Source organism: Paralichthys olivaceus, chromosome 15 (genome assembly GCF_024713975.1).
Source record: "Paralichthys olivaceus isolate ysfri-2021 chromosome 15, ASM2471397v2, whole genome shotgun sequence".
NCBI classification, from domain to species: Eukaryota; Metazoa; Chordata; class Actinopteri; order Pleuronectiformes; family Paralichthyidae; genus Paralichthys; species Paralichthys olivaceus.
This window is the reverse complement of record NC_091107.1, coordinates 6661237-6688648: the sequence shown is the minus strand read 5'-3', so window position 1 is coordinate 6688648 and position 27412 is coordinate 6661237. Positions and strand designations below refer to the sequence as shown.

Here is a 27412-nt window from a genome sequence, read left to right as displayed (position 1 = left end):
GAGGTGAAGGTATGCACACTACTGAGTAACACTAGTTTTTATATTTATCAAAATATAAAAAAATCATTATCAGCTTCTAAAACAACCTTTTAATAATTCTAGGTAGGTTCTGATTGCAGTGTGTGTGTGTGTTTTTTTTAGGTTTTAATAAATAAAGGTAAAGCTTAAAATGGACTCAGTTTCAGGTATTTAGAAGAAACACAAAACATTCTGAAAACTTATCTCTACCTGATTGACAAACTTCTGCCTGATCTGTGTCACACCTGATGGAATCCCAGCTGCTGATGTCAACAAGAACGAGCGAAGACAAGTGAAATAAAGAGAAGTGGAGCGTGTCAGGTTTTATAGAGAATTATATTGATACAACGGAGGATCTGACTGGGTGGATGTGAAACCAAGTTAAATCAGCAGTAAAACTACAACCACGGCTGCTCATGACTTCTGTCTACCGGTAAATACAAACCTAAAAATGAGACGCACACTACAATCGCTTTTAGAGGCAACTCTACGTTCGGACAGGTTTCTGACATTTTTTTAGCTTTTCAATACATGGTAAAAAAAAACGTATTAATATACAGAGCTGTAAACAAAAACAGATGTTGTCTTTTAAAGTAAAATGACACGATTAACGTCACAAAAAAAGATAATGGTTAATCTCGTTCAGTTTTTAAAAGTGGGACACAGAGGGAAGATTGATAAGCAATGCTGCTTAATGGGAGCATTTGAATAATAATAATAATAATTCTAATAATGATATCGGTGGCTGAAGGTTTTTACAGCATCCCCCCAGTCAGCATCAAACACAACAACAGAACATGAAACAGACACGAGAGACTATTTACAAGAGCGTGATCTTTTTGTCGTTTTTTCTGTTAAAATTGTTTCTACTTAATGTGGCGAACATCATCACAATGCAACACAATGCAACAAACCACAGCTGATGATTCTGGATGTACTGATGCTGTGTGCGTGTGGTATATGCAAGTGTGTGAGTTTGTGTAACAGTAGGGAGCATCGGCGTATGAAAAGTTTAAAAAGTTCAATGTCCATGTTTTTCTTTCCTACGTCATTCGTCCACGACTTTAGAGTAGACAGTGTCTTCTTCTTCTTTTTTTTTTTTTTATAGCTCATCTTCTTCGTCCTGCTGCCTTCTTGCGACCCTGAGGAAAAAGACAACAACAAACAAGGTGAAAACTCTGGACAGGAAACTGTGTTTTTAAGCTTCTTTGTACAACTTGGTCTGAGACACAGAATTCCCTGAAATGACAAATGTAATGCTTTCTGTACCCTCGGTGTTGGCTCATCCTCCTGCTCCTCCTCCTCTTCTTCTTCATCTTCCTCCTCAGAGTCATCTTTAGCAGCAGCTGCCTTCGATCGACCGCCACGACTACAAGGGGACAGACAATCAATCGTTAGCTTCATCATGCGACAGGAACACATCGTGTAAAAACATGAGGAGGACAAATCAGCAGCACCCACATGGGCCCACGCTGCAGCCTGGCTTAACATGTCTTTTTGCTAAATGCTAAAAGGAGGCATCTCCCCGTGTGATTGAACATGATGACGACAACAACATGGAGGACCCACGTCCTATGGACGTATTCATAGTTATTGAGAATCTTACGCTGGTTTCTTGGCGGGTGGCTGAGCTGATTTGGGCGGACGTCCTCTCCTCTTCTGTGGTGTCGACTCTGTTGACTCCGAGCTGTTCAAAGTGTAAAACAACGGCTGAGTCAAGACTGAAATCTAACAGACAGAAATAAACCTGAATATCATTGTTAGTGAAGCTGAATGATTGGATTTTTGTTTCTTACCCTTGTGATCGCCGCGGCGTCCTGGCTTGTCTTCCCCCTTTGGTCTTCACCTCCATATTTTCACTGCTCCTGTCCTCCTCGTCGTCGTCCTCTGCTTCCTCCTCACCCCTGTCCTCTTCCTCCTCCTCCTCCTCTTCTTCGTCCTCTGGTGGAGGAGCTGCCTTCTTTCGCCCTCTCTTCCCCTTTGCGGGTGTGTCCTGACTGGCAGTGGCAGATTTCGGAGGCCGGCCCCTGCGTCCTTTTTTCGGCGGGCTGTTCTGTTCGTCCTCTGGCCGATTGTCTTCGTCCCACTGGTCCTCGGACTCGGCAGCTGTGGTCGTGTTGGCTACCGCCTTCTTGCGCCCACGTTTTGGCTTGTTGTCCTGGTCGTCACTGGAGGCTACGACACGTTTGCGACCTCGGGGCTTTTCAATATCCTGTAAAAGAGACAAAGAATGGTTGATGACCTGCTTCCTGCTGCAGAATGTGTGACTGATTATTTCTTATACCTGTGATGAAGACTACAGTTCTTTTTGAACAGTCTGAATTTTTGGATTGTTAAACTAAACAGATGCAAAAACAAAAAAAACCAGACAAAGGGCGAAGCTGCTTTGGAGCCTGTTATTTGGGACACAGTGTTATTGTGAATCCTATCTTGACTTAAATCCAGCTGGTGTTTGCTCAGTAGAATCAAAACACAGAGACACAAGGGTTTATGATAGGCGACACTTCACTGGCTCACAGCAACACGCCCGTGTCCACTTGTACCAAGATTCTGTGTCAGATAAAGTTTCATGTTTATTTGTGCAGCAACAGTAAAACAATGAGGGAACCGCATGTTTTCATCAAGATTTGACATTACGATCACGTTTTATAAAACAACCCAGAATTTTGTCCCAATTGTTTAATACAAACTAATTTACAGTTACTGTGATAAAAATAACTTCCTAACTGGAGTCGGAGACTGACACCAAACAACTGATGTTTTCAGGATGATTGCTGGAGCTGTCAGAAGGTATTTATACACAAGACAGAAAATTCTAATCATCAAGAATACTCTGATGATCATTTTCACTCTGATAAAACACAGAACTCTCAATTATAATGTCGCTAAAGAGCATGAAAAGAAAACAGAAGCTGTCAATGTATTACATCCAGCGGTGGAACGTCATTGTTGATATATCAGTGTATATAATGAGGTGTCATACCTTGTCAGTGCTGTCAGCTCTTTTTAGGCTGAAGTCCTCGTTCTCACTGTGATCCATTTCTGTGCTGTCAAGTCTGAAATACACAAATTACTCAATTAATATTTTATACATTTAACTCACGGTGCAAAAACGATGCAGAAATGTATTTTCTTTATAATCTATGTGCATAAATCAGTGAACATCTTCACTCTCTGTGAGACAGTTTCCTTGCACCTGGATTTAGTGCAGAACACTGGCTGACATCAGGGTTTGAACACAAATGTGTTATTATGTATTATATGTTTTAAACCTGGTCTTGCTGCGTTGTGGGGAACCGGGGTTTGAGGAGGGGTCATCGTTGCTGGCGGTCTCCATACGAGAAGCTTTACTCTGGATCGGTTTCCCTGCTGACGATAGCGGCTTGTTAACTGCACCCAAAACGTTTGCAGACTTGGGCTGGAGGAGACCAGAGCGAGAGACGACAAGAGTTTAGCTGAAACGTGTTCCATTCCACAAAACACAAAACCAACAGTAATACAGGGAGATTTGATTATTCTTACCTTTCCTGGGGTAAAGAACGCCTTCATCTCTGGTGGGAGAAAATTTTTTGTGTTGCTGAAGTTCTGAAAGAGAGCGATTTTATGTCAGAAAGCTTGTTCGCATAGAGAACAACAACAACCACCTCCAAAATCAAACACATGCTGAGGATTATGGGTAGATGGTTTTCTGCCAAACAACGTTATTAGTCAGTTAATGTGATCATTCCTCTGGAAACAAGACCATGTTAACTCAAAACACTGGTGAGTACACACTAACAACAGGTTCCTATTGGCTACCACAAGTAGGAAAATATAAATCAGCTGTTTATCTGTTTCTTAAATGAAACATTTTAAGTGCATACAACAAAATCTAATGACATACAATGAAACATGCTTTTTAAAAAGGTTTCTAGGAGAATTCGTTGGGGTGGAACCACCAACCTTGTCTGGTTTGGTGAAGAAGCGAGAGGGCAGCACAGGATCTTTTGGGGACTCCAGGCTGTAGGTGGTGCTCTTTGACATGATAATGTGCATGGCTACGTCACACACTGTGTAGAGTTTCTGTGAGAGACACACATTTAGGAGGACGATACTCAGGATGGCATTTATATATATACACCGTCTTTATAATACATGAAGTTGTTGTGTACCTCGTTGGTTTTGGGATCGGTGGAGGCCTGGGCGTCTTTCGTCTGTTTGATGTTTTCTACCATTTTCCTGATGAAGGCGTGGCTGTTGTTCTCATTCTTGGCCATGATGATCTCCAGCACAAACCACAGAGCCCTGACAAGGAGGAGAGGTTTGACATCAGCACACAGGGCAGCCATGATTGTTAGCGTTTTCCTTTAAAGCTCTTGGAAGATTAAATGTATGAATAATCGAAATAATGAAACAGTAGCAGCAGAAAATAAAGTGGGGGTGGGTCATAGTATTGTTTATCACCTTTCTAATCAGCAACCATGACTTTATCAATCACTACTTACTCTTTAATTTCTTTGAGCTGCTCAATGTCTTGTACTTTGACGTAGTCTGGGTCGTGTGCCAGCAGGTGGATGGTGTAGGGCACCACATACTCCGGCAGCAGAGAGAACAGCTTGTCTGTCGAGCACACAAGGTAAATATTACAATTTGACCTCATAACAACAGTGATACTACTGCCAAGAAAAGCAAAAGTTTATTTACATTTTATTTTCTTCTTTAAGGTCGAATGAAATATTCTTATCGCAGCCTTTTTGTTACAGTTCTAGAAACTTTAGATTGTTATTTGTTACACAATCCTGCAACAGATGGTGTGGCCCCAAAAGAGCTCTGATCTCAAGCCTGACGTCACATGAAAAGAAAAACTGAGGCAAGTTCTACAAGATGCTTGTGCAAGAACTGACCTCATTTTAAAAGGTTAATTGTAGTGATACCAATTATTGATTTAGGTTTTTTCTTAATTCGTCATGTCATTATTGTCAAAGGCATCTTTGGAAACTGACACATTTTTAGTTTACATTTACACACTACAGAATTGTACAAGTGTCAGATTTCATGCAATAATCAACAACTGGCATTTCATTTTTTTACCGCTGAGTGCCGCATGCTGTTTGAGATACTCTCTGCGAATGTTGACGTTTTTCACCAGGCACTGGCGTGCATGAGCCCGCCTCTCTTTAACAGGGTCCTTCGCACACAAAGCAAACACTGCCATGTATTCCAGAGGCAGTCGGAGGCGGCACAGGCCACGATGGAGCTTCTGGGAAAAACACTGCCGCACCTGGTAGCACTCATCCTGTGTAGCAAAGAGAAAACAAAGGCAAAGATGAGGAGGAGGAGGAGGAGACAGCAGTGAAAGGGTTCAGAGAACGATTGGGTAATACATAATTTAAAAACAATAGAAATCCAAACTATAGAAATCTAAACTATAAATCAAAACTAGGATGCAAAGAAAAGGAGTTTTGAATAAGAAGGGGATATGAGGCAGGTCTTACATTGATGACGAGAGCACACAGCTGATATTGCTCCAGTGTGATTATTTCGTGGTAGCAGGGCTCCTGTGCCAGCTTCAGCAGAGCGCACGCAGCTGCCAGCCGCAGCCTTGACATATCTGGTTTACTGGAGGATGAGAGGAAGGAGACAGAGACAAAGATTTCTTTATACATCTGAAAATGAGTTTAAGATTAAAGCCATACACCCCGAGGCTCCACAATACCAAAAAACCCAGTGCATTACTGAAAATTACATGATTATAATCTGGAGACCAAGGTTTTTCTGAGCTGTTCTAGAAACGCACATACACTTTGTCTTATTAAGAAGAATAGGCTTTGTCATTTACCCCATCCTGCCTTGCTCAGTCAGGTCTCCATCACTGTGTAGAATAGCAGTCAGCATCCTCAGGGTGGAATTGCCTGACTTGCTCTGGTTGTTCTTTACTCCCAGCAGCCACCTCACCATCAGCTTTATTCCCTGGATCTGAACAGAGGAGGGTCAAAAGTCAAAACCCATAAAAAAACTAGATAATGATAATATGGAAATTCATATAAACACTGTTCAGAGAAAAAAGCGTTCACTGCTGACCTTGGCCAGAGTCTCCGTGGATACTTCATCATCAGGAACCCAAAGTTTAGTCGTCTTTTTGCCTGGAATCTAGAAAAACACACAAACACTTTAAAAACCTGACATCACATGACAGAAATCTGTCCAAGGAGCTCAGAGCAGTATCGTTCAGACCTTCCCCAAAATATGACATGTTGATCAAAAAACAAAAGATCACGTGCGTACCCTGTCGTTCATGAGCAGGTCCTTTACGATGAAATTGGCAACAAGAGATTTGAGCGGCGCGGCGAACTGTTCCGGGGCCAGCTGAGCCAGGTGACCCAGGGTGGTCAGAGGAGTGATGAGCTGCTCCAGGTTTGCAGGGTCCAGACCTTTGTGCAGAGGCTGTAGAAACAAGTAACATCTCATTGACTGATCAAGGACCAACAGTATGTCTGCATGTCAAGGTTAGAAAGACATGGTTCAGTTTCTTCACTGTTTTCCTGATGACAGCACATGAAGTAAAAACTGAGCATTACTCAATGTGGTATCTTTTTTATATTGTTAAAATATTACACAAAAGATACAATCAAACAGAGCACATACAACAGTTAAAAAGGTTATAAAGGCTGATTTGTTCAAAGCGGTTCACAAGCTTTTTAATTTCACATGTTAAAAAGTATAAAGCCAAAAACATTAGACTGACTGACCTCAAAGATTTGGGCGAAGTGTGTGTCTCTGTTGGTGAACATGGCGTTGATGCAGTGGATGGAATACTTAGCCTGGCGAGGGGGGCCTCTCTTGGCTTTGGCCTGCAGTACCGGCAGTAAAACACTTAGGGGAGCAGGAGAGAAGAACACGTTTAAAACCCAGCAGTAAGAATTGTTTTGACTTACAGAGTGCAGTGTGCTCTGTGCCAGTGTGCCAGGTTTTCGTCAGATAAAGAAACAACAGTGATTTCTTTGTGTGACTGAACACTGGAGTGTGACTGCACACATCCTACTGTAAACTAGAGAATGAATAAAAACATCAGTGGGGTGATGGAACCGTACGATTTGATGTGAGGGAAACTTTCTTCCATCTTGCTGCCAGTGTTCTTAAAGATCTGCAGCGCAGCCTCGGCCACCTTCTCATCATCCATCTTCAGACATCCCAGCAGAGACTCAAACGTCTCCGCAGAGTGGAACGACACCGGATGTGTGAACGACAGCACCTGTGAGGAGGAAAAACAAAAGCTCAAACAACTAGACGACTTCTGATAAATAATGATCAATGCTCTCTTAAGAAGGGGCTGAATATAAACTCAGAGGGATACGTCTTCACGCCATCATTATTAATGTGACATATAATAATATAATAAATATTTTTTCATGGCTACAGTGACGGCTGCTGCTGCCCGCTCCACTTCCAGGTGCGAAACTGCAGGAAAGCACATTCCATCAATGGATGTTCATTTTCTACCCGTTTGTCAGTCCCTAATTATTTCACTCAACCCGAACAGAGAATGATGAAATATTTAGACCTCAATAAATTCTGACACCCCAGCAGCAGAACTGATCAGAGCAGGGGCGATATTACAGACCATTTTGTTAAATGGAGCAATAATATGAGATAATGGAATAAGTTACAACATCATTCATTCATCATTGATACAGAGTGGTATACAGCTGCCATTTTTACCTTCAATAGTTCCAGTCCTGCTCTGATGGCCTCATCAGTGGGAACGCCCTCTTCCTCATCATCCGCAGTTCCATCTATCGATTTGTTTACTTGTTTTATCAAAGCGCTGATGGATGATAGAACAGATGAAAGAGAGGAAGAAAGGTCAAATACTGCACGGTTCAATTTCAATGCGACTGCTATTTGTCATCTATGAGTAAATATGACGGCGTACCTGATGGATTCTGTGTCGATGTGTACAGGAGCAATCCTCTCCAGCAGGAACTTGACCATTTCCAGGAATGGATTGCTGGGTTGTTTGGGGCTGCCCAGCTTTTTAGTGATGTCTCTCTGAAGATACAATATAGAAAAAATGAAAAAGAAATATTGGTAAGAAAAATAATCATTCTGAAATGCAGAAAAGCTGAGGACCCTCTGTGAGATGGACGGATTGTCAGGTTTGTAATTTTAAGTATTTAAGGTCTTATTACAGTAAAATTATAACCCCTACTTCACATTAAATACTGTTGTACCACGAAAAGTAGCAAACATATTGAGCAAAGATACAGAAGATGGTGAAATTAAATATGCTAGATGGGTAGTTTGAAATTGTTGTTTTTTTCTTAGAATTTTAGTTCCAAACACCATTAAAAACTAGTTGTTGCTGGCATCCTAATGTAACCATGAATCCAAGCTGCCACCAAGCTTTGCAGACTATGAAAATATAAAATATCACCAATAAAACAAGTTTTTGTTACTCTGATTAAATGTTCAACAAGAAATGAAAACAGAGCAACTTCAAAGAAACAAAGAGGAATCAAACTTAGAGACATTATATGTGTTTAAATAAAAAAAGAGCTGGTGGAGAAGTGATAGAATGTCTCTACTGTGATTTCAGACGGTAACTCACCACACAAACTTCCGCTTGCTTGCAGGAGCAGCTGGGACTGACTAAGGTTTCCAACTGATCTCTGATTCGCTCGTCATCTTCCAGGACCTGAGCCAGCTTCTTCACAAAGTCCTGAGCCTTACCCGGGTCCGGCAGGTTCCCTTTAGACATGCAGGATTCAAAGCTTATTGGCGGTAAAGTTTCCCAGTTTCCGATTTTTTTTCTCTTGATCATTAATTCTCTTAATTCAAACCATTAGTTGCTTGTTGAAATCACTTACTTGTGATCACCATGACTTTGGCAAATACAGCTTTGCTGGATGCTTCAGACTACAATAAATACATGAACAAAACAACAAGAAACATGAGGTGAGGGGACATTCATTTATCTGCTGGCTTTTATATATTTGCACTGTGTTGTGCTCAGAGTTACCTTGGGCTTTTTAACCAAATCCAGCAGGTCTTTGACGTTATGTCTCAGCAGATTCTGGCACTTCCACATCTCATTCAGAGCTCTGAGGCACAGAGGAGGAGAAGGAAACAAAAGGTTGGACAAACAAATGTGGATGAGGTTTAGTAGAAGCATAGTGGAGTGAGAAGTGTATATTCCTATCCAACAGATGAGTTACTTTACTATTAAAGAAAGTTATTTTAGGACTAAATTACTATTTGTTTCTAAAATCCACAAACATGGATACAATCATTAATCACTTCTGGCTTAAATGGCTCTGTAGGACACACAGGTTTTAATCAGGAGTGATGGAAATGACACAAAGAGGTGAACACTCCAATTTGGCAAGACAGTGAGGTGAGAGAGTGTCTCAGTGTTCCATGAATTCGTCACGTCGAACATGACGCACTGGGGGGGGTGCTCTCCTATTGCCTCTACTGCTCTCCTATTGTAGAGGCAATAGGAGAGGAGTAAATCACCTTTTTAAGTGGGTTTAACAAGTTTAAATAACCCACTAATTTGGTGTAAAGATCCAAATCTTCACTTATCATTACAACATGAACAGGACTATCTTAATATGATGCCTAAAAGTCTGCGTGAGTGAGAAAAACTTACTTGACAGCATTAGTGTCCAGGGTGGCATATAGGTAATAAAGACACTTCATCCTCTCTGTGGTTTCCAGGTTGTGAGGAACCATGTACTGGGCAAAGACGCGCTCCACCAGTAATCTAAACACACAGACAGAAACAAATTTAAAGCAGGAGATTTAAAGTACAGGACTTTTACAGCAACATCTGTGAGCCCTCGCCAAATGAGTTCACAAAATGCTGATTAAGCCCATCAGAGCCGAGTACATCTCTCTGTATTTTGCAGTAGACCAGCATTTTAAATCTGGCTTCTGTGGCATTATTCCTGTGCTTATGCATTGATGCATTTTATGCCAAACAGCAATGAATGGTTTGCCAGCGCTGCAAAGGGAGCGGCCATACGATAGAGCAGGCTACAGTGACCAGGATTATGGCAGAGCCTATAGCGGAAAAACCTCAGGAGAGAAGTTGTTGAAGCTCCAGTTACACACTTTCACACCCTCAGGAACTGCCTGTTACAATACAGGATTTTCCTGTTGGCAGCTGAGCTGCTCCCCTGCAAAAGAGTCATTCGAAGATTAACTGCACCCTCAAACATTCCTCTGAAGTTACATCTGAGACCATTGAGCTTTGAGAATTTGTTGTCTTTTCCATATAGGTTGTTTTTTTTTTGCAGGGGTGCCCACTCAGCCTCACCATGGCTCGTTGACGTTTCACAGAATGACTTTCAACAGACCCCAGAGAGCTACTGCACATTCTCCATGTTGGAGAATTTTCCAGCTGAAGAGATGATTCAAGAATAATTCAAGAATCTCACAGCGCATAGAGTACAACCAGCATCTTTAAGAAACAGATTTAAATACTTTTAAACACTTACCCCGTGGGCTGTTTTGATTTATATGACAACTGACAGAAACATATGCACACACATACCTGTCATCAATGCTGTTCTGGTAGTAGATATGAAGAAGCTTGTCTTTGATCCAAGATATCTGTTTCGAGGCCTCCCTGCCTCCTTCTCCCTGGAGTGAGTACTTCCTGTAGATCGATGCCAGACCCATCATGGCTTCCTTACGTACACGCCACTGATGAGAGAGGACACAGGAAGACAAAGAGAGATAACTAGTTAACACAGACCTTTATTTGTTCCTAGATGTGTCATAAACCCTAAAAGAAAAATTATCATTTAACTGAAGCAGTGCGACAGGATCGATGTAAACACTAAAGAGATAAAAAAAAAAAAAAAAATCACTATATATTGTTGACAAGCTATTTTCCTTGACTTGGCACAACAGAATATAAGCTTTTTCTTGCTGAATATGCAGCAGTCCTTCAGGAATGAACAGCCGTCTTTCCCAGATTAGCACAGCGGGGATGGCCGAGTTAGCTAAACACACCACATGCTGTTGTCTCAGTATCAAATGTTGGGTAGTAAGAAGAGGGGGAAGTTTTCCCTGAAAAGAAACTTCATGTGTCAGCACAAGAAGAAAAAGAGATCTTGAAAATCAACACATTTGTGGAACTCCAGCTGATTGAGGCCACAGAGTGGACGAAACAGTCCAACATGCAGCTCAATGCAAAATGATACAGATTGGCGATGTATAATTTAATCTACACTGAAAACTAGAAGCAAAAAGATGAGAATACCACAAACTACAGCATCACCATCTAATAAAGCAGGCAGAGAGGAAGCATCATTAATTAATTAGACCCAATCGCTGAAACACGCAGTGAGGCTCTCAAAGAGGCATTGAACCGCAACATAACTATGGCCTTCCTCCTGGTTACTAGCCACCTCATATTGCACAATTCTTTATTCTTTAAAGCAAATAACATTTGCTGACAGGTACTGTTGAAAGTGAGATGAGATATATTAGAGAGGTGTACCGGTTTGTTTACAGGTCATTTTTCTGTGCTTAATTTACCAGTGATTCTTAAACCACAACAGAAAATCCACCTTAGTAATACATTTTGTGACAAATATAATTATCAGCCCAATGAAAACAAATCTGAAAACGTCTCTGCTGTATTGTCCTGACCTACATACAACACATTATAAACTATATGAGAACATCCAAACACATACACTGAATTTGGCCACTCACCCTTTTGTCCAGGGTCCTCTCCTTTACAAAATTGAGCAATGCATCATTGACTAGAGACAAGTCTTTCTTGGCAGCGGTTACTATAGAGACAATGACATCATGGCGAATGGCCTCCTCTGGGTCATGTGATCTGACCCTCAAGTATTCTGGGAGAGAAACACAGGAACAAACGAGTGGGATGTGAGAAAAAAACAGCCACTTCTAACACAGAGAAAAAAAAACCTGCCGACTGTTTCTCGTTGAATCTAAATTATACACTCAGACTCACTATAGTGGTTGCAATGGGTTTTACACTTAATTGTATTTTTAAGTAATTTTTACATAAGAGCAGGTTTTTGTGATTTACCTGTGAGGTCCTTGGCCAGGTCCGGGTGGTTCATGAGACAGTGACTGGCAAACTTAACACACTCCAGTCTGATAGGCACATGGATGTCATTAAACCTTTAGGAAGAGAAAAACAAACTTTACTGAGAGCAACTCTACAAGGTGACAGAAAGGCAAAAATAGCCTTGAGCATATTTGTTGCATACACACACATTCAGGCTTCATCCACACTTATACGTTTTCATTTTACAGCATTTGAAAACTGAAACGATCTCCGTACACACAGGTGTTTTGGCTCCATGTTGTAAATAGCTCTGTTAGTACTGACCCATCTGAAAACACATATCCCATGACTGTTCACATTCACTGAGCATGAGTGTGTCAGTGTAAACAGGAAGGAAAATGTCTACTCTAGTTTGTTGCTTTTTTTCCCAGAAAACATTACGGATAAGGAAAGGCCATGGTGAAAGTAAAAGAGGGTTTTCTTTTTCTCGAGCCGATGAAGAGGTGGAACTGTTACTGACACTGAGTGTTTTGCCTTCACCGCTGCTAGTAGAGCCATGGCTGATAGAACCAATGGGGAAGGGAGTGTGTAAGACCTTGTATTTTCAAAAAGCAAGCACAATTCCAAACCTCGTGGTCTTTTGGTACTATTGACGTCAGCTCAGGCGTAAACGTAGCAACCGTGATGCATTTTAAAACTAAAAGTTTGTGTGTATGCAGCATCTCAGAAGAACAGTCATAAACCAAGAGACAGAAAACAAGCTCATCCCAAAGTAAATAGAGCACAAATATCTTTGTTTAAACAAATAAAAACTAGTTAAGCAAAGCAAATCTAATTAGGGTGCGAGACTAATAAGAAACAAGCAGTCAAATCTGCACATTTCTCTGATTGTATTAAAATACAGGTACTTAAAGACTTTTCCAATGATCTGCAGTTGCCATTGCCACAATACTGAAACCCACCTGCCCAGGTAACACTGCCAGAGTGGTTTGTTCTGCGCAGCCAACTCTGAGTCCTTGGCTCCAAACATCTTAGCCAGCAGCTTCACCACCTGCAGCCGCTCGTCATTATCGTTACTCTGCAGAGACACAGGGAAGGAGAGAAATCATGCACAGAATTTGTTGATTTTACAGCCAAGTCATTTACATTAACATCGCTGGAAACATAAATCCCTTCATAGCACACAGAGGCAGCAGTTTCTTTGGAAGCAATGTTTTTTTGGGGGAAAAGGTGTGAAGTTGAGGAAACAGCCGAGACAATTAGAAGCACAGACATAGGAGGAGAAGTTAGGTTGAGGGAATGAGTGAGGATGAAAGGATGAAAGGATGAGGGTGAGAGTGAGAGAGAGAGAGAGAGAGAGAGAGAGAGAGAGAGAGAGAGAGAGAGAGAGGGGGTTGCTGGTTTACTTTCACAGGAGAAAGTTGAAAAGAGACAGAATGAGCGCTTGTGTTGACTGTGGGGGAGAGATTTTATCACAGCTATTATTTTGAGAAGGCAGCCGTGATCTACACTCCCTCCGAACAGTTAATGAGCGTTATCCATCAGCAGGATGCCTTGATGAGACACTGCAGAGGCAACATTATGCTGACTGGCTGCTTTATCTTTCTAATATGAAACAACAAATAGGGACGAGAGAATGTGCATTTCTGCGGGTAATGAGTCAGAGAATTCAGGTTTTTAGTCTGGTGCCTTAATAAACTCAAAATATCAACATCAACATGAGGATTGCTGCTGCTTCAGTTTCTGTACGTCCAATTAATTAAGAGTGAAACACAATAAAAATGCCATTTATCATTTTTGCAGATGAGATTATGTTTTTGCACCAAGAAAGAAACCACTGTATTATGGTGTGGATCTGAACAGAGGAGCAGATCCAGACATTTTTCTTTTACAATTACAATTACAGAAATAATTCATGGATCTTGATAATGATAATGTCTCTAGTTTTACTTATGATATGACAACTGTAGGATGTTCAAAGAGAAAACAGGCAGCTAGAGTTTAAGAAAATGTTGCTCTTCAAAGTTGAACTGAAAGAGTGTTTTTACCTTGAGTTTAAACTCTAGCTGAGGCAGCACGGAAAGCAGCAGGTGGCTGTCGATGTTGTAAAGCTCCAAGATGAGGTCAAAAACATGCTCGGACAGATCACTGACCGAGGTCTTTCCCAGCATCAGCACCTGGTTGAAGAACTGATGAAGGAGAAAGAGAGGGAGGAAAAATGTTTTTTTGCTTTTCTTGCGACTCAACCAGACGTTTCTGATATATGGCTCCTTGTTTATTGCCTTCCATGCATCTGGTTGGTGATAAGTGTGATGAGGCTAGGCACAAATGTTTGGATGCATCAAATGTTTTCTGTTTAATAGCTGATTTTAACATCCACTGTATCATTTGCTCTGATATGAGCCTCTTGCGTTGAAAAATTACAGCATGACCTGCCCTGGCTCTGTAGCAACATTTGTTTCCTGCTCTTCTTGTTAGGATACATGAGGAAAACTCTGTGGTTACAGTTCACACCTTTTCACCAACAAATGTCACAGCAGTGAAAAGCATTATTTCTGAATTGTATTACGAGTGCACTAGTTAGGAGGTACATAATTGCAATGTAGAAAGTCAATCACCAACCAGCTAAAAAAGGCAAAGACAAAATTAACAAGGGTGTGTTAATCTTACATTAGTGATGTAAGGCTCAATAGCCTGAGCAGTCCTCTTCAGCAAAGCTTTGGCCAGGTCGTAAGCTTGTTTGTTCAAATTCTAGACAGACAGAAAAACAACAGGTGGATAAAAACAGCAGACCAGAAACACGTCCAAGTGTCTTTGTGACAGAAACTAATTAATATAATGTGAAAAATACAGTAGTCTGTGATTTCTTGTTATTCACTCAGAAGAATCTCATTAGGAAGATTGAATTAGACATGTCTGTGCAAATGATGCTTTACCACTTGTGCCCTGCAGGGGTCTCACTGAATTACGAGGTATGGAAAATGAAATTGGCTTCAGTCTACTGATGATTTCAACTCAACGCAGATCAACATCCCACACTGAGCAGTTTCTCATATTAACTTCATGTTAGAAGTACGAGTGTGTTTGTGTGTTTCTATCATGTCTGCCTCATTGCGCACATTACCTTGTGTGCTGGCACCAGGTTGACCAACACTGTGTCCAACAGCTCCTGTGATACAGTGTCTCCCTCACAGATGATGGAGCTCATCAGGTCCACCATGTGCATGTGCACCTTCTGGTTGTGGCCATTGCTAGGGAAACAGGAAACAGAGCAAGACGGGTCAAAGGGCAAGATAGGCATCACTGCATTATTTTAAATATGACATTTAACACTGATTCCTTTGGGTCAAATATTCCTACATATTTCTGTGTGTGTAAATCACCTATGCTGGGTGACCAAGCTGCAATTTACTTTGAACTATGAAAACACACACACACACACCCATATACATATATACACACACACACACACACACACACACACACACACACACACACACACACACACACACACACACACACACACACACACACACACACACACACACACACACACACACACACACACACACACACACACGTTCCAGTGGCAAAGTTCCAACTCTGGTGCTGCAGAATTCAGCCCTGAAGGTTGTGTCGAGCGGGGTGAAATTGAGAATGGGGGGTTAGGGGGGAAGGAGGGAGGGCAATCAAAGACAAACAACCACACTTGGTTGGTTTCATGATGTAGCAGCAGAGACAAACTGAGGTAGAAGAAGAAATGGCCACACAGGCTCAATCTGTTATGTTAAGGGTTGCCAGAGCTAAACACCTCATGAATATGAAAATATGATCAATAACACTGAACAGGTGACCATGAAAGATTTGATTTAAAACAACTTACTTGATGACCTGGAAGAGCGTTCTGTAAAGCTGGGTGAATATCTCATTGCTGTCTTCGAGCTCAAAGCAAATATTGTAGGACTTCACCCAAGCTATGTTCTGAACAATGAGAGAGGAGGCAGGACGTTAGTGACAATGTGACTCACAATGCAAATGCAAATTAGGAAGGTGAAAGAACGAGGGTAGGGAAGGACCGCAGTGTTTGCTTTGTGGTTGACTTTCAAAGAAAGTTTATACTCTGCAGTGCCCTGCTGCATAACACAATGATAATTATCAAATAAAAATTCTAAGTAATATTTGGGTGCAGCGGTTACTGACTCTGACTCATTAAGTTCCACAACGAACAATCAAATCAGTGTAGAACACTTTAAGCTGCAGCTTTTCCCTTTTAGCCAGTTAAGAAAGTCATTGTTATAATAACGCTTCGTCGTGTCAGTTATCACAAAATCAGAACTGAGAATTCTACAGAATTATTAAACCTTATCTTCAGTTCCAACAAATCCAACAGAGTGAGACATCTTCTCTCTCGTCGCTCATGTCACATGTTGCATTCTCCCGGCAGCAAATTAAAACTCTAATATTTATGTTTTTGACCGATGATCTTCAGTATTTAGGTCAAGAGGTTTATGAAATGAAGACGTCTAGAGTTGTGTTACTTCAATTTGTCAGATGCAAAGGCTTTTTAAATCAATATTAAACTATCAGCAGAAGCTTGATTATAAAGGATTTCACACAAAATCAGGGCCAAAAAAAACTGCAGGATCAGAATGTCACAAAAAAATATATCGTTAGAACAGATATATTAAATTCCTGATGTTTTTTTGTTTTTTTTCAAATAAAACTGGCTTGTAAATGACATAATAAGGAAAAACAAAGATACATTTACTCAGAGGGACATTCTGCCATTTGTCTTCCACAGAAAGTAACTACAGCTTGTCCCAAAAAGTTGTTTGATTTATTGCGAGCTGCTTCTTTGGAGAAAAAAAAAAAAAAAAATCACAGAGGGGGTCTAATAATAGAAACAGTTCGAGCATGACAAATCATCCATTCAAAACAAATAAATAGAAGTAAATACAAGTTGACTTGAAAACAAAATATGTTTACTTCCAATTAGACTCAACTTGCTTTGTAAGAGTTCATGTTTAAAAAAAAAAAAGGTCATAAGAAGAAGGATTCTGACTGATGAGGTTTGAAGGGCTTGTGAAGGTACACAACATTTTTTATGATTTGTTTTGAACTGGTGTATAAAAAGAGTTCGGGGGGGGGGGGGGGGGGGGGTTGATGGAAACACAAGTAATGCCTGAAGGAGAGGGAAAACTAAACTGCAGATATAAACATGTTTCCTATAAGTAGTACTGGGTAATTAACCAACGTATAATGTTCCGTTACACAGCAGGAGAGAGTGCATGTAATTTTGTCACCACAGCTTCCTCTGTGTCTCCACACTCTTCTGCCACATTATTTATTTAACACATGGTTGCATGAGACAGCAAATTTCCAGAGGTCAAATTCTATGACAATCTAAATAATCAAATTCAAATAAAACACCTGACAGTGTTTCTATGCACAGAAACAGATATTAGGGTCAAGAATCCAAACACCAAATGAAGTCCTGACTGGGCTGAGTTGTCCACATTAACCTTGGGAGAAAGTGTCCGTCCCAGCTGCCATTTATAAACCGTTCAATAAGAAATCACTTCACCAGCAAACACTGGTTTCTCTTTCCTGACTGATCAACAGCAGATAACATCTCGTACAGAGGGAGAAGACTTTGCATCAACACCGAACAGTGTAAATTAAGTGAAAAGCAAAAGAGAAAAATGTCAAAACTAGTTGTTATAAATTGCATCTATCCAAAAAGTAGAGGCCTTCATCCACACAGCTATTTAATATAGATTACAACTGAAGCCAGGCTTGATTTTGAGGAGAGACTGTTTCATGAAGGAGATTTGGCCTAAATTACCATGGAACTTATCCATAACATTTCCAACATACCATCAGCTCATGTTGAAAAATCCCCTCCAGTCATATTTTTAAATATTACTCTGCTTAGAATAATAACGTTTTGGCAGATGGATTTTTTCCACAGTAAATTTTAAATCCCCATATAAATCTTTATTACATTTACTCCTCCCTCCCTTATTTTCAAGCTACATTGTTTTTAACTGCTCACAAGTTGCCTTCTACTTCTCTGAAAGCTTCATTCTCAGTGTGTGCTCACTAAAGGCATCAGGTTTCCACACTGCACCTGTTTAAATGACATATTGCACCATTGTGGCTCCCAAACTAAAAAGATCCTGCTCCCTCGTTCATGTCTTGAATCAGATTATAGGGAACCTTCAGCTTTCAACTGACAACAATATCAAACTACAAGACAGGCTTTAAAAGGTTCTGCCTTTATGAATCATTGCTCAGGTTTGAGACTTGTATAAAACTGCGGTGAGTTTCCAGTAGCCGGTTCCCAGGTGGCAAAATGACCAGATTTCTTATGGGCCAATGGTGACACATCTCTTATCCAACATTTCCTTTCAACTCTTAATGTGCTTTTGATAAGAAATTAAGAACATGTCTGCGTAGAAGGCTGCTCGTTTTACTGACCCTGTCACTGGGTATAATCGTAAATATTTCTGGTGGCAGATTGTGTTGGCTGCCATTAATTGCTGCCGATTGTGTAAGGGCTAAATCGGATGTGCTCTCTGCAAGCTGTCTTATCTTAAGAAATCAGATCAAATCACAGCATTTTCAGGAAAATATCTTGGTCATTTTTTTATGTATGTCATATCAATATTTTAGCTTCACAGTTATGAATCAGGAGATCATTTGTTTCTGCATTGATTAGGCTGCCACCATAAAAACTTTCTGTCTTCTCAGCCAAAAAAAGGTGATTAGTGATGTTTGAGATACTTGACATGTTAAACGGTTAGAAGAAGAAGAATTGTAAAGGATTCAGACTCAAGCAGATTCAACCCTGGATTTTAATTCGATAAAGTCACACACCTCGAGCAGGTAGAAGTATCTGTTGAACTGAGCGCTCTTGGTGTCCTCCAGTCCTTTGAGCTGTCTGGTGATGAACATGAAAATGTCCTGCAGACAATAAAGAAACACACAATAAAAGTTCCACACACACACACAGTTGTAGTCATTTACCGAATTTAGGTGTGATTTGGACTGCACCGCTACATTATAGTGCTACACTCTGCAGCTACAGTATAAGTTAAGAATGATCAATAGAAGAAACTTAAAATAGCTGAAGACACAATAAGAAGCAATTATGCATGTAGTGAATAGTGATGTCTGCCAACTCCACTAAAGTTGCCAAATGAAATTACAAATCAATCGATCAGTTACTGGACAGTGAATACTTCAGGGAAGATGCAATTATGTTATGTAATTAAAACACTGAGAAATTCTGATGGAGCGCAGGAACGTACCTTAAGTTTTTCTGGGAAGGTGTAGGGTGCCTCCGGGGCGTAAATCCTGAATATGTCCGCTAGACAGCAGGCCACCAGCAGACGAACGTCCTTGTCTGGGTGTTTGAGGAAGAAGTCTGATGCCAGGTGGAGGGCCAGGTTCAGGTACAGCTCCTTCTCCTCCTCAGAGTCCTGGTCCATGTCCATGAAGGTCTTTACAACCATCTGGACGAGGGGTGTTAAATGGAGAGAGCAGAGATTAGTGGTTTTGTTGGCTGAATAGCTTCTCTGTTCTTCTAACCTTGGGAACCATAACTGTAGGGCATAGAGATTTAAAATCCCTCCATGGCCTTCAGTTTGCTCTGTTGCACCATGCAATGACAAAAATCAAACATTTAAATCAATAATGCATTAGTGATCATTAGTTCTGGTCAATTATTCCTAGATAAGAATCTGAATCAATCAATATTTATACAACAAAATATACATATGATGAATAATAATTGCTGCAGAAAGGGAGAAAGACACCAACCTTGAGCCTGCGGACCATTTCCTCCTTAGAGATTTTGTCAGAAATCTCCTTGACCCCCGGGGGGTAGGTCACCTTCCCGTCTGCGGCTCGAGCTTTAGAGTGAGCCATCCTCTTTAGCTCTTCACTGCCTGAGGAGACAGAACAACGTTGGTTATGAAATACCTGAGAGCAAGAGAGAATGTGCAACAGAACAGAAACAACTGACTGAAAAATCCCAAGTCTTAGACGAACTGCCCAACAACACTGTTTACTAACTTGCAACCCAAGGCAAATATTTTTTAATGCTTCACAAGAAGTTGCAATAGAACCAACAGAACCTGTTCAGCAGGGTTCACAGACAAGTACAGCTTTCTTCAAAATTAATTAGCTGTATTCAGAGTTGACTTTTCACTGTGAGCTGCTGTGATAATTATCTTCCACAAATCATTACTGCTGCCTGTCAGGGTTTATAACAGATTCATGTTTGGGGCATTCATATAATGCAAAATGTGCTTTCATTTTCCATTTCAATTTAGTGCACCGCTCATGGTCACATAAGTCAAACTGCACTTTACACTGCTCTCTGCTAGAAAACTGGACTGCCTGACCTCACGGCTGCTTTTTGTCCATTTAAGAAATTAAAAAAAGAGACAAATATGTTCAACTAATAATATTTCAGCAGGGCTCAGCCACCTTCACGGTGTCGGGGTTTGTAGGCGAGTGTCTTCATGGTCAGGTTCTCATTTTTAAGTATATTGACACACAACTTGCATAATGTGAAGTCAGCCTGACAGCATGTTGACGACAGCCTGTTGACAAACTTCATTTTATGGTTATTTGTTGGTTGTCATTAAGTGAGTTCCAGAAAGACAGTTCTGAGATCAGTATCTTTCTCAAGGACACTTCGACATGGGGACCGGAGGAGATGGGGATCAAACCACCAACCGTGTGATTAATGCGACAACCAGGGACAAAGCAGATCCACGTCTGAGTCTCTTAGTTCATCCTAGAAATATTTTACAAAGGGCTGCAATCAATGACATTTATTGTCATTGCTAGTAACAAGCCTGTCGATTAATTTCTTATAAAAAAAGAAGTCTAATATTCAAGATTTTTTCAAATGTAAAGATTAGCTGCTTTTTTTTTTTAATAATATGACAATAATCTGAATATCTTTGGGTTTTTGTCTGTTGGCTGGAAAAAACTAGCAAGTTGAAGAAATCACATTTAGTTTGTGGAAACTGGTGAAAAGTTTTACATTTCACAGACAAAACTATGACTGTGTTTTCTTCTCATGTTAAATCATCATCATCTGTACCTGAAATCACATGGCTGATTAAATAATCAACATTTTTTTGTGTCGTACACAGAAACACCATTGTCAATGTTGAGCAGCTGTAACGTGACATGGACTATGGGTATTTCACACTGGATGTTAGTCATTAGCTGAGATGTAAAGCCCTGACCTCCACCAAAGTGAGCCGTTTCTTACAATCAGGGATTTTAAAACTTCTTCATGGATGAGTATGTGTAAAGAATGTTTTTAAGTACACTTCCATTAAACTCGATGGGTCACAACAAAGCTCCCTATAATAGCTTTGTAGCAGTTTCGTAAACACAGATGATATTTGTGTGCCTTGCATCGTCTTTTTCCAGATTGTTAACCAGCTCCATTTCTGTCCTGATTTAATGGGTCTTACAGTATCAGTGTTCTCCCCTAAAAAAATACGTTAGAGGAAAAAACTAATTGTGTGACTCGATGCTATTTCCAGACTATGTGACAAACAGAAATGTCCAACTGAGAATTTATGACATTGCTTATTTACATTTTTAACTTGGACATGGTTTGTTTGCTTTCAGCAGGATTATGCTAAAAAACGACTGGAAGGATGGGACACAGAGAAACATGTCAATTCCATTTTGGGGGCAGATCCAGGCATTTGAATTTTTGAGACGTTGGGCATTTTTCAACATTTACACCAATTTCCCATGGAATGATTCATCCATCTTTATGGAATAAATCAGGCATATTTAGGAAACATAACCAAACTGCAATTTGGTGCAGTTGATTGAATTTAAGGAGAGTGATTTGTGTGTGTGTTTTAAGCATATATGCGTTTTACCTGACACTCGTGTCTTCATATTGTACATTTATACACTATTTACTATTTATTTGTACTCTTAGTAATTACTATTTGTGTTTAAGTGTCTGTACCTCTTTGTTTTTTATACATGCGTCATCTTTTTTTTTTTTTTTTTTAAACCATCAACCTGCAGATGAAAACTGGCCTGCATGGCTAAATTGGACACATTTACATGTTGGATGTCAGTATGCATGTTAATTAAAGTACATTGTCCCTTTTGCATGAATAAACATGAACATGTTGTGCTGGGCCTTGGTGGAGAGATCCTCTACTCTGTGCCCTTTATTGCTCTATTCATGATTTTATTACAAACTATAGACCATTTATAAACATCTGACATAGACAGATACAAAGTCAGTAGAACTACTGTGCAAAGACAGCACTTCCCACAAGGTACATTTCGTCTCGTTTTTTTCCACTATGGTTGCCATATATGACAAGTTTGGCACTTACGCAGCTTTCACTGGTTAACGACCAAAACTGACTGAAGTGTAATATGCCTCAGCACTTGCGCCTGCTGAATGTATAAATGGTGTTTCTGTCCTGCTCCAATATCACACCCTATAAAATCCATCCCAACTACACACAAAGACTTGCATGTATACTGTTAATAACTGCTTTAGATGAATGAACAGACCATCTGCTTTTCTTGTGTGACTACACACTTGTTTGTGATTTTCTCATAACACATTTATCTCTGAAGGACAATTGATTATTGTGAAGGAGTCTGGGTCAATAGGTCTGCCGTCTGACAAAGGCTCTTTGTGGGTTTGATTTAGAGGCGAGACTGCAACACTGAGTTTTTAATCGCAGTCCAACAATTTCCCGCAGTTGTACTTGGGCTTTTACACACGCACACACACACAGATTCACAAAGCCAAAAGCACAAACTGGACACTGGCAGGCAGCCAGCTTGCTTGATTCTGACCTTCTGTTCCACCACCCAGCTGCTGCCAAATTTGAGTCCATATCTCTCTCCATCTACCGCATTGACACAGAGAGCGCTGGCAGCCAATCAAAGTAGAGTATTTCTCGACTTAGGATGGTCTGGGTACCATCCATCTGGGACAATTTCACTTTGAATCAGAAGCTGAACCAAATGATCACAAACAGGCAAACTTTACCCTACAGTCAACCCCCTGAACATGGGCCCCATTCTACTCATTACTACTTTATCACAGTCAAAACACATTGATCCCCCCACTGAGTGTTTTCTATCAGTCTGCTGCTTGCCCCTTTAAGCCCTTAAACAAATCTGCCAGCAGAAATAGGAAGACTCAGGGCAGCTCTCCTAACCTAATCTGAACCTTGACACTGACACCCCCAGGTTTTTACCCAGCGAGGAGAGTGCGACAGGCAGCAACAAGAGGAAGGACACCACTGGACACCGGAGGGTTGTACGAGGGAACTCAACGACCTCCACACAGGCACACACACAAAGTGAAGGAAAACCCACTGCTAAGGGAAGCATCAGATTACACCCAGATGCAATGACATGAAATAAGACATTTACCAAACAAACAAATCTCTTCCAATCAGAACCAGTTTAGCTCAGTTACCTTTAAATAAATGAAGCAGAGAAACTAAAACAAGTCCAAAGGTTGTTCAAATGAGACAGAGAGGTTGAGGTAAACCTCATAAGAAGTTACACAAACTACACACAGACAGCCCAGCTCAATCACATGTCTGCAGTTATTTGGCTGCTCAGACTTTGTTTTTCCCCTCTCCAGTATCCATTCAACAAAACTGAAACGAGACCAGCGTGGATTTTTACAGAGAAAGAATTTGACCAGATGCAATTTTGCTCTGTTTTTCTTTTAGTGAAGGAAAAGTGAAGTCTCTGGGCTGCAGCCAGCGAAAGGAAACATTAACTCTAACCAGAAGTATGACAGCGCAATTCCTGATGAAACACTCATCCGTGAAATGTGGTTTTGTGCAAAGCCATTTAATAAAGATAGCAAAAAAATATGTACAAGTTCAAACACAAAATTTCCCCTTGCCCTACATGTGTTGTTATATTCAATTCCCATTTAGCTTTTTTTGTAGTCATATTAAATGGAATAATAAAGGTTATTTCAATGAAATATAATTCTAATAGTCCTTAAATTGGGGCTGGTAATTAAGCAATATCAATTATTCTCAAAAACAAGTTCCATCAATAGCCATATAACAAAGGCTCAATATATTTTAATAGAATACTTATGAACTGTGCAGACACATTATTGATCTACATCTGAATTGTTTTTTCTGTTTATCATTCTCATAAAGAAGAGTTTAAAAACCCAAACTTCAATCAGGAGCAACAATCTGTGTTTATATAATTATGTGGAATGTGATGACGAGCAACATGAACTGATGTCGGGTTTTATCTTGATATAATTTGGCACATAAGAATCACAATCGAGCAGGTGTTCACACACTGGGAATCTGCTTTGGTGTTATGGTGCTTAACTTGTAATGATGAATGTCAGAGGAGAAGTGAGAGAAACAATAAAGCAAGACATGGATAAAATAGTGTGAGTGTAATGAGGAGGATAAATATATATACTGTAAGAACCCAAAGTACAAGAGCAGAATCAGAAGAGAAGGCTCAACTATAATATGAAAACTAAAATGTGTGAATAGTTACAGAGCTGCACTGTAGTAAATATGCAAAGTATCCAGGTAATAAAGACGCTTGTGTTACCCACTGACCATCAGACAATAATCAATAATCCCAGACTGATAGCTGTCAAACCAGACTCACTTTATCTACCACCATGCTGTGCCCGGAGGAACACCTCCTCCTGTCTTTGTGCTTTTCTCTCACCGCTTCTCCTTCTCCTCAGCCCGCTTGTGTTGTTTGCAAACGTTATAATGAATAAAACAACAACAACCATGTGCGCTGCCCTCAGTGCTGCAGAGCCCGGGTTAGAGGAGGCTAAACACGGCTCCGATCTCTGAGACGCAGCCGATCAGCAGCTAAATAAACCATTTACGCTACGAGGCGACGTCTCTGCAATAAAAAAAAAAAAAAAACAGCCACGCTGGGAGTCACAGCGACAATATTTAGCCTCCGAGCAGCCGCCGGGACACTGTTAGCATTAGTGTGTTTTCTCGGGAGGGAGTGAGCGCAGAGAGGGGGAAACACCGCGTGGATGCGCGGGGCTTTATTGTTGTGGTACGGCAGCGTGTCAGGGCCGAGGACCGCGGTGCATGCCCGGTTCCGTGTTGCTGTAATGTTGCTAATCGAGTTAGCTGCAGTTAGCCAGCTAGCTAGTGCGCACAGCGGGGCTAACGTTAGCATTAGCATCAGCAGCAACAATCTCAGTGACAAGAGGGCGGACACTGGACAAACAGCCCGGTTCAACCGCCGTTACACCGACACCCCCGATCGCGGTGAAGCTATCGGGGCGAGCCGCTGTTCACCGGAGCTGTCGGGACTACGGGTCTCGAATTTCTATTGCTAACCAGTTTTTTTTTTTTTTTTTGCGCCGCAGGACCAGGTCGACCAGCGCCGCGAATCGAGCCGCGGCAGCCGAGGAACACAAGCGAGCGAGGCGGGCTGCGCTTCAGCTCTCCGCCCGGGGGAGGAGGGAGGGAAACCGGGCTACTCCGCGGACACTTCCCCCCGCACACCGGGCTGCGTCTCGCTTTCCGCCGCCGCGTCTATAAAACACAGCCGCGTGTCAATCCAGCGGGTCGGTGCATTTCTCTTACCTGTTACGGTGAATCGGGATCAGTCGCGTCCTCCTCTGCAGCTCTCTTCCCCCTCCTAGCTCCAAAATGGCGCCAATATGTGGAGCTCTGGAGCCCATGGGTACGAATGACCTGCGAGGGCACAGCGCCACCTATAGAGCGACTGCGTGTAGGGCTGTGGTGCTCGTGTCATCACAATATCCTCATGTCACTGCACATACACTCAAATTATTATTTTTAAATATATAATTGAGATAATGTGTTTATTCCATTGGTATCCGTGCAAGATCAATTTCATATAAGTGCAATACTTTTACTTTGTACAGTATTCTGATGAGTCCTTGTGGTTATTAAATCTTTCCTTATTTAAATATATATTAATTATATATATTATTATTAGAGTATTTCTAGTCTTGATGACCACTCATAGCTCTTTACAGTCCTTCTTTTGCTATTTCTTTTCTTATAATTTGAAAACTGAAGCGGTATGTGTAAATAAATGTACGTATTGTCTTTGATTTAGTTCATAAATAAAGTTGTTTATATGTGTGAATAGTTTTTTCTTTTACCAGTTCTGCTAAACTATGTTCAGTTTAACATCTTAAAAATATAGAGAAAAAATTTCATTATTTTCTATGAAGTAAATTCAATACTGTGGTCTGACCACTGTGACAAATAAGGAGAAAAAATGACTCTAATAACAAGTTAGACTACAGCCTGTAAGTGAACATACTCTGAAATAGATGAAGTGTTTATGTTAAATGCCAAACTAATGTCTTGCATGACTAAGTGACATTTTGCCTTTACTTCTGTGGTTTGTGTGGAGAGTGTAGTTTCCCACAGCACCTGAACGCAGCAGCAGGATGTGTTTGAAATGAGTTTTTCTAAAATAAAGTGATGAATGAAACAAGGTCACACAAACACACTGTTCTCATTGATGACGTCTGCGTCCCCTCTGTGTGAACTGTATTTATTATCCATTAACTGAGGAGACAATTCATGAGTCTAAAGGGGTGTTGTGTTTTGATTAGTGCTTATGTTGGTGAGTCACAAATCACTTTAACATGTTATACTATAGATTTCTTTTGTCTTTTTGTCTGTTAATCCATAAATAGAAAATCAATCAGTCTTTTAAAATCTATTAAGTGATTTTGTTTTCTATCCATGCAGCATTTTCTCAGTCAGGTTATTGGAGTCGTTAATTTCTCCCTAAACAACAACATACAGTAGGTTGAGATTCTATTGAGGTTATCACTGATTTTACTCTTCCTGAAAAAGCCACATGACTTTTCAGCAACAAATATATTCTCGATGTTCTAAAAGGAATAAAATGTCTCTAAGATCAGCTCCACTCTTTGTTTTTATGATGGCTCCCTGGTCAACATGAGCTGTAGGGGGCGCTCCAATATAATGTTTCAGACTTTCACTGTTTATTTTTGATATTTATATTGAGCTCATATGGAGAAAAACACGCAGAGACAAATGTTAGAAATATTAAAGCACATTTGTATTAACCTGCGTGAGGCCTGAATGTGTTGACTCTGGCTCCAGCTGTTCAATTCTACTGCTGAGTTTAAGATCAGTTTTTAGATGAAACATATGTTTATGGGAAATGAGTGAAGAAAAAAAATAGAAAGGATGAAAATATGATGAATTCAAAACTGCGAAACTGCAAATAAATCGAACTAAGATGGAAATGTTTTTAAAAAATGATCCACAAAAGATATGAGAG

General features: G+C 40.6%; 1 protein-coding gene across 2 annotated transcripts; it reads right to left on the bottom strand.

Annotated features, from left to right (window-relative positions):
* Nucleotides 1-335: 335 nt before the first annotated feature.
* On the bottom strand, nucleotides 336-25851 carry pds5b (PDS5 cohesin associated factor B). Of its 2 annotated transcripts, none has more exons than XM_069510460.1 (35): nucleotides 25702-25851; nucleotides 19880-20007; nucleotides 19369-19572; nucleotides 18935-19021; nucleotides 15939-16036; nucleotides 15180-15306; nucleotides 14726-14806; nucleotides 14104-14244; nucleotides 13018-13133; nucleotides 12074-12168; nucleotides 11728-11873; nucleotides 10556-10707; nucleotides 9650-9763; nucleotides 9017-9098; nucleotides 8865-8913; nucleotides 8606-8745; nucleotides 7931-8046; nucleotides 7717-7822; nucleotides 7089-7249; nucleotides 6747-6870; nucleotides 6283-6441; nucleotides 6079-6147; nucleotides 5837-5973; nucleotides 5493-5616; nucleotides 5089-5293; nucleotides 4503-4617; nucleotides 4170-4302; nucleotides 3961-4080; nucleotides 3541-3603; nucleotides 3291-3436; nucleotides 3002-3074; nucleotides 1815-2230; nucleotides 1625-1705; nucleotides 1288-1387; nucleotides 336-1160 (listed from the first exon to the last, which is right to left on the bottom strand). In XM_069510460.1, the coding sequence occupies exons 2-35, from the start codon at nucleotides 19985-19987 to the stop codon at nucleotides 1128-1130; spliced, it is 4221 nt and encodes a 1406-aa protein (XP_069366561.1). In that variant the 5' UTR covers nucleotides 19988-20007; nucleotides 25702-25851; the 3' UTR covers nucleotides 336-1127. The 2 variants fall into 2 exon arrangements, with proteins under 2 accessions (XP_069366561.1, XP_069366562.1); XM_069510461.1 differs by lacking the exon at nucleotides 25702-25851 and adding an exon at nucleotides 24749-24768.
* Between the last annotated feature and the right edge of the window lie 1561 nt (nucleotides 25852-27412).

Bases quoted from the DNA above. Each gene is read 5' to 3' on its own strand.
- pds5b (XM_069510460.1), bottom strand. From the start codon at position 19,987: ATGGCTCACTCTAAAGCTCGAGCCGCAGACGGGAAGGTGACCTACCCC. The intron at 12,169-13,017 runs GTGGGTTTCAGT...CTCTTCCTAAAG, and splicing joins TGGCAGTGTTACCTGGGCAG to GTTTAATGACATCCATGTGC. The intron at 4,618-5,088 runs GTAAAAAAATGA...TGTGCTCGACAG, and splicing joins ACAGCATGCGGCACTCAGCG to ACAAGCTGTTCTCTCTGCTG.